A 12745-nucleotide genomic window follows, 5' to 3' on the forward strand; every position below is an offset into this window, starting at 1 on the left:
TATTCCTTTACATCTCTTATACAGATAGTTGAACTGTCCCCTCAAAGTTTGCCAAGTGGAAGCATGTCACTTAAAGGGGTACTCCGCTGCTCACCGTTTGGAACAAACTGTTCCGAACACTGGAGCCGAGAGCTCGTGACGTCATAGCCCTGCCCCCTCATGATGTCACGCCCCGCCCCCTCAATGCAAGTCTATGGGAGGGGGCGTGGCGGCTGTCACGCCCCCTCCCATAGACTTGCATTGAGGGGGCGGGGCGTGACATCATGAGGGGCTATGATGTCACAAGCTCCCTGCGCCGGCTCCAGCGTTCGGAACAGTTTGTTCCAAATACTGAGCAACGGAGTAGCCCTTTAAGCTAAAGGCCATTTGTGGAGGGTTCCATTTTGGCAATAATTAAGAATGATCATGTGACACATTGCTGGATGCTGGGGGAAAAAAATGTAATCAATACATGTAATTAAAGATTCTGCTGGGGAAAAAAAGTTTATAAAAGCTGAATACTTGACTACCTGGGGATGGGGCTATGAGTCTGTTTTGCAGCTATTTAGTCTTATTTGCATGGTGCTTTGTAATATTTGAACTATTTATAAATAAACAGAGGGCATAGACAAACATAACAAAAGTGATATACACAGTAGGGATGGACCGATTATCGGTTTGGCTGATATTATCGGCTGATATTCACGATTTTGGACGTTTTTGGTATCAGCAATTACCTTGCCGATAATCCCCCGCCCTGCCCCCCACCCACCGCACCCCCCCCCCATCGCACCGGCCAGAGACCGCCGCTGGCCCATTGCCACCCCCATCCCCGGTTTTATAATTACCTGTTCCCGGGGCCCGCGCTACTTCTGGCTCCTGCGTTGTCCTGCGTTATGCTGTGCGCTGTGCAATGACGAGTGACGTCCTCAACGCGACATCACCGTCAGTGTGCACAGTGACAGCTCTGGACGCCGCCGGAGCCAGAAGTAGCGCGGACCCCGGGAACAGGTGATTATAAAACCGGGGATGGGGGAGGCAATGGGGCAGCGGCGGTGGTTGGACTAAGGACCGGCAGGGGAGAGAAGCGGACGGTGGCGGTCTCTGGGCAGAGGATAGGTAGGGGGGGGGGAGCGGTGGTGGAAGGACTCAAGAGGACCCCAGGACAGGCAGGGGGAGAGAAGCGGGTAGCGGCGGCGGTCTCTGGCACCACAAAAGCCACTGCAGTTCATTGATTTAAAGCGCCCGCTTTAAATCATTGATCTGCAGCGGCCTCTGCGGGGCCTGGGGGGGGGGGGGGGTGAGAGAAATAGCTGATTACTTATACCAGAACATCGGCCTTAACCGATTATTATCGGTATCGGCCCTAAAAAATTGATATCGGTTGATCCTTAATACACAGTGTTGGGATAGAACTGCATTATAAAGTATGCCTGGAAAAAATTTACTCTTTAGTTGTTCTTGATTTGTCAAAAGGAATTACTTCAGTAAGAAAACGATGGTATATGTGACACCATTAGCAATGGTGGGAAACTTGTTTCAGCACTGCGGAGAAAAGCAGAGGAAAGATCCTTCTATTTTAATGGTTTTGACAGACTTAGACAATGTCCCCAATGCAAAGGGACATCACTCGGTAGTCAGAAATACATCAAAACACACAGTTTATCGCACTCAGTGCATCCGCAATAACACGGCAACATTACCATTAACCTCTATGGGGAGGGGGGGGGGGCGAAAGTTTCAGCACATATATTACTGTAGGCAGAAAAGCTCTGGAAGAGTATAAAATACAATACATACAAATAGTATTCTTCCATATAAACAGTGACCTAGAAAGACAACGCTGCCTCCAAACAGTTTAGTGTATTTTGTGATGGGCACAGGTGACATAACCCATAAAGCGTAATGCGGTGTGATAAATGAGCGACTCCAGTGTACTGTATAGGAGCACAAAAGTCTTCCGCTCTGATCTGTAAATACATTTTACAGTCCCTTGTTCGGATACTACTAGCAAATCTCATCCCCTAGGCAACAGAGCTTATCTCACAATGGGAACAATTGTATTAACTCCTTCATCAGCCCTGAGTAGTTTACAGTGTACTTTACTCATCTGCACAGTAAAATAACCAGGATTAACCCTTGCTGCCCGTCCCCTCTTGCTAAAATTACACTTTACACCTAACTGTACTAGGTCGACTATAAGCGAACTAGAATCCCCAGCTACCTGCCCTGTGACTTCACTGTAAGTATAATAGTATAGTGTAATACTATGGAATTGGTAAAAGGGAGGTAGTATGAGACGGCACCAGGTAATCTGGCGCACAGGGAAGACATACATCCATTATTTACATGTTACTTAACCTCATCATGTTGGGTATATTGCCAGCAATGCAATCCAGTCAATCCAGAACACTGCAATGCTACAGCGAACTACAAAGGACAATTGAACAGTATGGACATAGGGGGGTATTTATCAAAGGATTTATGTGGTTTTTTTTCACGTAACTTTGGCGCAATACTTTGGCGCAGTGTCTTTTTGCGCCAAAGTTTGGCACATTTTCTCCACTGTCATTTTTACAACTTTCTCAAAATCACACGGTCCTGTGTGTGATTTTAACTTTAGTCAGTAATTCATCATTTGCGCCAATCGATCTTTGGCACAATTTTGGGGGGGGGGGGGGGGGGTTTGGTGCCAAGAAATTTTGCACATGGAAAATACACTTAGCAATGTCAGAAAATGTAAAGGCGTCAAAATACCTTAAAACATTTTTTTTTGTGAAAGCATCGACGCCTCCGGGGCTGCTCAATACTATCCTGCGACATAGTTGTCTCTGAGGGACCTTCACCCTCCGTTGAGCCAGCATTGGACATGGCCACACAGGTTCAGGAAAGGTAAGCACTAAAGTAGTGGTCTCCAACCTGCGGACCTCCAGATGTTGCAAAACTACAACTCCCAGCATGCCCGGACAGCCAACGGCTGTCCGGGCATGCTGGGAATTGTAGTTTTGCAACATCTGGAGGTCCGCAGGTTGAAGACTTCTGCACTAAAGTAACCAAAAAAAAAAAAAAAAACACTCAAGTTGAAAATAAAATCCATTTCACATGGTGGCTATAAACCCCACAAAAGAAAATAACTCACGTCGCTTGCTGATATACTGCAGGAGGGACTCCGAAATGGCTGCTATACAGGGTAAAATACGCGTCCTCTGTGGTGGTAAGTTCTGTGTAAAAGGCGCTGTGAACAGCTGATTTCAACATTTGGGCCAAAATTACTAACAACTTGCACCAAATGATAAATTTGGTGGATGTCCACGAAAACCAAAGTGAAAAAAAAAGGGTAAAAAGAAACTGTCAACAGGCAAAATTGATAAATACCCCCCATAGAGTAGTGGACCATATAGAAGTAGTAGGCTAAGTGCACTGAAGGGAAAATGATATAGGACGAGGGTCTTCTATCAGTACATGACAATGGGAAACGGTTTAACACGGTTGTGCTGGGTGTCACTTTGTGCCATGATACAATAAGGAACAACATGCAATTATATTATCCTATGTATGTACAGTAAGGGACAAGTTTATTCCGTCATTTATATTAGAAAGAAATGGCGGGTTACCATTACAAACATAAGAGCAGCCAACCACCCTGCCTCCTAGCCACAGACATATGGTAACATACTAAGGAGTGGGCCACATGTTATCAAATTGTAGCACGTCGCAGATTAACTCTCATGAAGCGTGAAACATGTCACTGTATTTCAAGAAATATCTAAGAACATAAAAGGACATCAAATTTCAGTCATTGCATAGAATATGGTGAGAGACACAAAATGTACTTTGGAAGCCACTCTTTAACCTATCCAGAAACTACCCAAAATGTTAGGAAATTCTCTACCCGCCAATTCTCTATTGGCTGCCTGGCTCCTAGGATTTGTCCAACCATTTACTTACCAAAGTAACATGGAGCATACAGAGAGGGCAAGGGGCATGGGAGGAAAAGAGAGTGTGGTACGTGAAGGTAAAAGCAGGATGGCAAAGAGAATATAAAGCAAACAGGAGAAATATAGGAAATATAGGAAATATAGGGAGTAGACAGGGGAGTGTAGAGGGAGTTGGAGGGACGTATATACTTGAAAGATGCATATTGGGCATAGAAGGATATAGGACACAGAACGGGCACAATGAGCATGGAAATATAGGGAGTTAAGGAGAGTAATAAAGACGGCATATCAGATCTACAGAGTTGCATGAAAGATGTATAGAGTAAGAGCCATCAAGGTGGGGGATAATATGGAATAGCATAGAAAATATACAGGGTCATTATTACTGAGCAGGAGAGATGTGGGACATATAGTTACAAAAGATGGTACAAAGAGTGGCATGAGAGATATACAGAGTAGGGACAAAGTACATAACATTGAAATGAAGACACATGGAGCAGTACATATGGGACATGCAGCTCATATTGTATACATATATATGGCGTAGGCTATACAGAGTGGCATCATAGTGGACTTATAGAGAACGCAGAAGGCATATAGACTGGCACTGCAACTGTTTAGATGGCTAAGCACATATCAAGAGTAGGGGGGCATGTAAAGAAGAAGAGGGCATACAGGTTGGCACTACAACTATATAGGGGGCTAGGCACAATCTAGAATGGGGGCATGAAGAGACCCCAGGGGCATACAGGTTGGCACTACAACTATATAGGGGGCTAGGCACTATCTAGAATAGGGGCATGTAGAGAAGCAGAGGGCATACAGATTGGCACTGAAACTATATAGGGGACTAGGCATTATCTAGAATGGGAGACATACAGATTGGCACTACAACTATATAGGGGACTAGGCACTATCTAGAATGGGGACATGAAGAGAACACAGGAGGCATACAGACTGGCACTACAGCTATATAGAGGGCTAGGCACTATCTAGAATGGGGACATGAAGAGAACCCAGGGGGCATACAGACTGGCACTACAGCTATATAGAGGGCTAGGCACTATCTAGAATGGGGACATGAAGAGAACCCAGGGGGCATACAGGTTGGCACTACAACTATATAGGGGGCTAGGCACTATCTAGAATGGGGGCATGAAGAGAACCCAGGGGGCATACAGGTTGGCACTACAACTATATAGGGGGCTAGGCACTATCTAGAATGGGGGCATGAAGAGAACCCAGGGGGCATACAGGTTGGCACTACAACTATATAGGGGGTTAGGCACTATCTAGATTGGGGGCATGAAGAGAACCCAGGGGCATACAGGTTGGCACTACAACTATATAGGGGGCTAGGCACTATCTAGAATGGGGGCATGAAGAGAACCCAGGGGCATACAGGTTGGCACTACAACTATATAGGGGACTAGGCACTATCTAGAATGGGGGCATGAAGAGAACCCAGGGGCATACAGGTTGGCACTACAACTATATAGGGGACTAGGCACTATCTAGAATGGGAGGCATACAGGTTGGCACTACAGCTATAATGGGGGCTAGGCACTCTCTAGAATGGGGGCATGAAGAGAACCCAGGGGCATACATGTTGGCACTACAGCTATATAGGGGGCTAGGCACTTTCTAGAATGGGGGCATGTAGAGAACCCAGGGGCATGCATGTTGGCACTACAACTATAGAGGGGGCTAGGCACTATCTAGAATGGGGGCATGAAGAGAACCCAGGGGCATACATGTTGGCACTACAGCTATATAGGGGGCTAGGTACTCTCTAGAATGGGGGCATGTAGAGAACCCAGGGGCATCCAGGTTGGCACTACAGCTGTGTGTGGTGGTCCATGTGGTACCTTGGGGTTACTGATGAGCTGCTGCTCGTCCTCATGGAGCAGAGCCCTGGAGTTGGACTCGGAGTTGTTGACGTAGATCTGCAGGCAGGGGTACAGTGAGGTGCCCTTACAGTCACTCCCGCAGGTGAACGTGCACTCGAACGTCTCCCCGATCTGCTGCACCGACATCACCGTGCAGTTGGCAGTCTTGCCCTGGAGGTCCTGCAGCGCCGGGTTGAGCCAGCAGAAGCCCAGGATGAAGAGCGATACCACCGCGGAGATGATGAGGAATAAGCCCAGGCGGATGCTCTTGTCCTCGGCTTCGGAGTACTCATAAGCCACCCTGAGCTTGGCCATGGCGGTGTGTGGTGCTGCGGGTCAGCAGAGCGCGGCTCCGGGCACACACGGGAGAGGAGCTCCACTCAGGGACATGCCGCCTCTACTGCTCCGCTCACCGGCTAGAAATCAGGCTGCTCCAGTCTCCCGCCGCCCACCCCGACAGAGAGGGAGTTCCCCGACTCCGTGCGAGCCAATAGGGGCACCGGACAGCCACATGTCCCCGGCTGGATCATCCTCCCTGACAGGGTGTCCCCCGTGTGACTGGTCACCTGTCTACAGCTACATACACCCTAGTGTTCTCTGTTATCAGCCCGGACCGGGCTGTCATTTCTAGAGCCCTACTTTGTGATATCTCCATCTCTGACTGACTTCATACCGGGCTGTCATTTCTAGAGCCCTACTTTGTGATATCTCCATCTCTGACTGACTTCATACCGGGCTGTCATTTCTAGAGCCCTACTTTGCCACATCTCCATCTCTGACTGACTTCATACCGGGCTGTCATTTCTAGAGCCCTACTTTATCACATCTCCATCTCTGACTGACTTCATACCGGGCTGTCATTTCTAGAGCCCTACTTTATCACATCTCCATCTCTGACTGACTTCATACCGGGCTGTCATTTCTAGAGCCCTACTTTATCACATCTCCATCTCTGACTGACTTCATACCGGGCTGTCATTTCTAGAGCCCTACTTTGTCACATCTCCATCTCTGACTGACTTCATACCGGGCTGTCATTTCTAGAGCCCTACTTTGTGATATCTCCATCTCTGACTGACTTCATAATGGGCTGTCATTTCCAGAGCCCTACTTTGTGATATCTCCATCTCTGACTGACTTCATACCGGGCTGTCATTTCTAGAGCCCTACTTTATCACATCTCCATCTCTGACTGACTTCATACCGGGCTGTCATTTCTAGAGCCCTACTTTGCCACATCTCCATCTCTGACTGACTTCATAATGGGCTGTCATTTCTAGAGCCCTACTTTGTCACATCTCCATCTCTGACTGACTTCATAATGGGCTGTCATTTCTAGAGCCCTACTTTGTGATATCTCCATCTCTGACTGACTTCATAATGGGCTGTCATTTCCAGAGCCCTACTTTATCACATCTCCATCTCTGACTGACTTCATACCGGGCTGTCATTTCTAGAGCCCTACTTTATCACATCTCCATCTCTGACTGACTTCATACCGGGCTGTCATTTCTAGAGCCCTACTTTGTGATATCTCCATCTCTGACTGACTTCATAATGGGCTGTCATTTCCAGAGCCCTACTTTATCACATCTCCATCTCTGACTGACTTCATACCGGGCTGTCATTTCTAGAGCCCTACTTTATCACATCTCCATCTCTGACTGACTTCATACCGGGCTGTCATTTCTAGAGCCCTACTTTGCCACATCTCCATCTCTGACTGACTTCATACCGGGCTGTCATTTCTAGAGCCCTACTTTATCACATCTCCATCTCTGACTGACTTCATAATGGGCTGTCATTTCTAGAGCCCTACTTTGTGATATCTCCATCTCTGACTGACTTCATAATGGGCTGTCATTTCCAGAGCCCTACATTATCACATCTCCATCTCTGACTGACTTCATACCGGGCTGTCATTTCTAGAGCCCTACTTTGTCACATCTCCATCTCTGACTGACTTCATACCGGGCTGTCATTTCTAGAGCCCTACTTTGTGATATCTCCATCTCTGACTGACTTCATACCGGGCTGTAATTTCTAGAGCCCTACTTTGTGATATCTCCATCTCTGACTGACTTCATAATGGGCTGTCATTTCCAGAGCCCTACTTTATCACATCTCCATCTCTGACTGACTTCATACCGGGCTGTCATTTCTAGAGCCCTACTTTATCACATCTCCATCTCTGACTGACTTCATACCGGGCTGTCATTTCTAGAGCCCTACTTTGCCACATCTCCATCTCTGACTGACTTCATAATGGGCTGTCATTTCTAGAGCCCTACTTTATCACATCTCCATCTCTGACTGACTTCATACCGGGCTGTCATTTCTAGAGCCCTACTTTATCACATCTCCATCTCTGACTGACTTCATACCGGGCTGTCATTTCTAGAGCCCTACTTTGCCACATCTCCATCTCTGACTGACTTCATAATGGGCTGTCATTTCTAGAGCCCTACTTTATCACATCTCCATCTCTGACTGACTTCATAATGGGCTATCATTTCTAGAGCCCTACTTTGTGATATCTCCATCTCTGACTGACTTCATAATGGGCTGTCATTTCCAGAGCCCTACTTTATCACATCTCCATCTCTGACTGACTTCATACCGGGCTGTCATTTCTAGAGCCCTACTTTATCACATCTCCATCTCTGACTGACTTCATACCGGGCTGTCATTTCTAGAGCCCTACTTTGTGATATCTCCATCTCTGACTGACTTCATAATGGGCTGTCATTTCCAGAGCCCTACTTTATCACATCTCCATCTCTGACTGACTTCATACCGGGCTGTCATTTCTAGAGCCCTACTTTATCACATCTCCATCTCTGACTGACTTCATACCGGGCTGTCATTTCTAGAGCCCTACTTTGCCACATCTCCATCTCTGACTGACTTCATAATGGGCTGTCATTTCTAGAGCCCTACTTTATCACATCTCCATCTCTGACTGACTTCATAATGGGCTATCATTTCTAGAGCCCTACTTTGTGATATCTCCATCTCTGACTGACTTCATAATGGGCTGTCATTTCCAGAGCCCTACTTTATCACATCTCCATCTCTGACTGACTTCATACCGGGCTGTCATTTCTAGAGCCCTACTTTATCACATCTCCATCTCTGACTGACTTCATACCGGGCTGTCATTTCTAGAGCCCTACTTTGTGATATCTCCATCTCTGACTGACTTCATAATGGGCTGTCATTTCCAGAGCCCTACTTTATCACATCTCCATCTCTGACTGACTTCATACCGGGCTGTCATTTCTAGAGCCCTACTTTGTCACATCTCCATCTCTGACTGACTTCATACCGGGCTGTCATTTCTAGAGCCCTACTTTGTGATATCTCCATCTCTGACTGACTTCATACCGGGCTGTAATTTCTAGAGCCCTACTTTGTGATATCTCCATCTCTGACTGACTTCATAATGGGCTGTCATTTCCAGAGCCCTACTTTATCACATCTCCATCTCTGACTGACTTCATACCGGGCTGTCATTTCTAGAGCCCTACTTTATCACATCTCCATCTCTGACTGACTTCATACCGGGCTGTCATTTCTAGAGCCCTACTTTGTGATATCTCCATCTCTGACTGACTTCATAATGGGCTGTCATTTCCAGAGCCCTACTTTATCACATCTCCATCTCTGACTGACTTCATACCGGGCTGTCATTTCTAGAGCCCTACTTTATCACATCTCCATCTCTGACTGACTTCATACCGGGCTGTCATTTCTAGAGCCCTACTTTGCCACATCTCCATCTCTGACTGACTTCATAATGGGCTGTCATTTCTAGAGCCCTACTTTATCACATCTCCATCTCTGACTGACTTCATAATGGGCTATCATTTCTAGAGCCCTACTTTGTGATATCTCCATCTCTGACTGACTTCATAATGGGCTGTCATTTCCAGAGCCCTACTTTATCACATCTCCATCTCTGACTGACTTCATACCGGGCTGTCATTTCTAGAGCCCTACTTTATCACATCTCCATCTCTGACTGACTTCATACCGGGCTGTCATTTCTAGAGCCCTACTTTGTGATATCTCCATCTCTGACTGACTTCATAATGGGCTGTCATTTCCAGAGCCCTACTTTATCACATCTCCATCTCTGACTGACTTCATACCGGGCTGTCATTTCTAGAGCCCTACTTTGTCACATCTCCATCTCTGACTGACTTCATACCGGGCTGTCATTTCTAGAGCCCTACTTTGTGATATCTCCATCTCTGACTGACTTCATACCGGGCTGTAATTTCTAGAGCCCTACTTTGTGATATCTCCATCTCTGACTGACTTCATAATGGGCTGTCATTTCCAGAGCCCTACTTTATCACATCTCCATCTCTGACTGACTTCATACCGGGCTGTCATTTCTAGAGCCCTACTTTATCACATCTCCATCTCTGACTGACTTCATACCGGGCTGTCATTTCTAGAGCCCTACTTTGTGATATCTCCATCTCTGACTGACTTCATAATGGGCTGTCATTTCCAGAGCCCTACTTTATCACATCTCCATCTCTGACTGACTTCATACCGGGCTGTCATTTCTAGAGCCCTACTTTATCACATCTCCATCTCTGACTGACTTCATACCGGGCTGTCATTTCTAGAGCCCTACTTTGCCACATCTCCATCTCTGACTGACTTCATAATGGGCTGTCATTTCTAGAGCCCTACTTTATCACATCTCCATCTCTGACTGACTTCATAATGGGCTATCATTTCTAGAGCCCTACTTTGTGATATCTCCATCTCTGACTGACTTCATAATGGGCTGTCATTTCCAGAGCCCTACTTTATCACATCTCCATCTCTGACTGACTTCATACCGGGCTGTCATTTCTAGAGCCCTACTTTATCACATCTCCATCTCTGACTGACTTCATACCGGGCTGTCATTTCTAGAGCCCTACTTTGTCACATCTCCATCTCTGACTGACTTCATACCGGGCTGTCATTTCTAGAGCCCTACTTTGTGATATCTCCATCTCTGACTGACTTCATACCGGGCTGTAATTTCTAGAGCCCTACTTTGTGATATCTCCATCTCTGACTGACTTCATACCGGGCTGTCATTTCTAGAGCCCTACTTTGTGATATCTCCATCTCTGACTGACTTCATAATGGGCTGTCATTTCCAGAGCCCTACTTTATCACATCTCCATCTCTGACTGACTTCATACCGGGCTGTCATTTCTAGAGCCCTACTTTGTCACATCTCCATCTCTGACTGACTTCATACCGGGCTGTCATTTCTAGAGCCCTACTTTGTGATATCTCCATCTCTGACTGACTTCATACCGGGCTGTAATTTCTAGAGCCCTACTTTGTGATATCTCCATTTCTGACTGACTTCATAATGGGCTGTCATTTCCAGAGCCCTACTTTATCACATCTCCATCTCTGACTGACTTCATACCGGGCTGTCATTTCTAGAGCCCTACTTTATCACATCTCCATCTCTGACTGACTTCATACCGGGCTGTCATTTCTAGAGCCCTACTTTGTGATATCTCCATCTCTGACTGACTTCATAATGGGCTGTCATTTCCAGAGCCCTACTTTATCACATCTCCATCTCTGACTGACTTCATACCAGGCTGTCATTTCTAGAGCCCTACTTTATCACATCTCCATCTCTGACTGACTTCATACCGGGCTGTCATTTCTAGAGCCCTACTTTGCCACATCTCCATCTCTGACTGACTTCATAATGGGCTGTCATTTCTAGAGCCCTACTTTATCACATCTCCATCTCTGACTGACTTCATAATGGGCTATCATTTCTAGAGCCCTACTTTGTGATATCTCCATCTCTGACTGACTTCATAATGGGCTGTCATTTCCAGAGCCCTACTTTATCACATCTCCATCTCTGACTGACTTCATACCGGGCTGTCATTTCTAGAGCCCTACTTTGTCACATCTCCATCTCTGACTGACTTCATACCGGGCTGTCATTTCTAGAGCCCTACTTTGTGATATCTCCATCTCTGACTGACTTCATACCGGGCTGTCATTTCTAGAGCCCTACTTTATCACATCTCCATCTCTGACTGACTTCATACCGGGCTGTCATTTCTAGAGCCCTACTTTGTGATATCTCCATCTCTGACTGACTTCATAATGGGCTGTCATTTCCAGAGCCCTACTTTATCACATCTCCATCTCTGACTGACTTCATACCGGGCTGTCATTTCTAGAGCCCTACTTTGTCACATCTCCATCTCTGACTGACTTCATACCGGGCTGTCATTTCTAGAGCCCTACTTTGTGATATCTCCATCTCTGACTGACTTCATACCGGGCTGTCATTTCTAGAGCCCTACTTTGTGATATCTCCATCTCTGACTGACTTCATACCGGGCTGTCATTTCTAGAGCCCTACTTTGTCACATCTCTGGCTTCATACCGGGCTGTCATTTCTAGAGCCCTACTTTGTCACATCTCCATCTCTGACTGACTTCATACCGGGCTGTCATTTCTAGAGCCCTACTTTGTGATATCTCCATCTCTGACTGACTTCATACCGGGCTGTCATTTCTAGAGCCCTACTTTGTGATATCTCCATCTCTGACTGACTTCATACCGGGCTGTCATTTCTAGAGCCCTACTTTGTCACATCTCTGGCTTCATACCGGGCTGTCATTTCTAGAGCCCTACTTTGTCACATCTCCATCTCTGACTGACTTCATACCGGGCTGTCATTTCTAGAGCCCTACTTTATCACATCTCCATCTCTGACTGACTTCATACCGGGCTGTCATTTCTAGAGCCCTACTTTATCACATCTCCATCTCTGACTGACTTCATAATGGGCTGTCATTTCTAGAGCCCTACTTTATCACATCTCCATCTCTGACTGACTTCATACCGGGCTGTCATTTCTAGAGCCCTACTTTGTCA

General features: G+C 46.5%; 1 protein-coding gene across 1 annotated transcript in view; it reads right to left on the reverse strand.

The window, feature by feature from the left end:
* Positions 1-6236, reverse strand: part of KCNMB4 (potassium calcium-activated channel subfamily M regulatory beta subunit 4) — a 101382-nt gene extending 95146 nt beyond the window's left edge. Inside the window, exon 1 of the mRNA XM_056574131.1 lies at positions 5786-6236. Within this exon, the coding sequence (XP_056430106.1) occupies positions 5786-6121 (336 nt within the window). The 5' untranslated portion in view covers positions 6122-6236. The remainder of the gene's footprint in view (positions 1-5785) is intronic.
* Positions 6237-12745: the final 6509 nt, after the last annotated feature.

The sequence above is a fragment of the Hyla sarda genome, chromosome 4, assembly GCF_029499605.1.
Source record: "Hyla sarda isolate aHylSar1 chromosome 4, aHylSar1.hap1, whole genome shotgun sequence".
In the NCBI taxonomy this organism is placed as follows: domain Eukaryota; kingdom Metazoa; phylum Chordata; class Amphibia; order Anura; family Hylidae; genus Hyla; species Hyla sarda.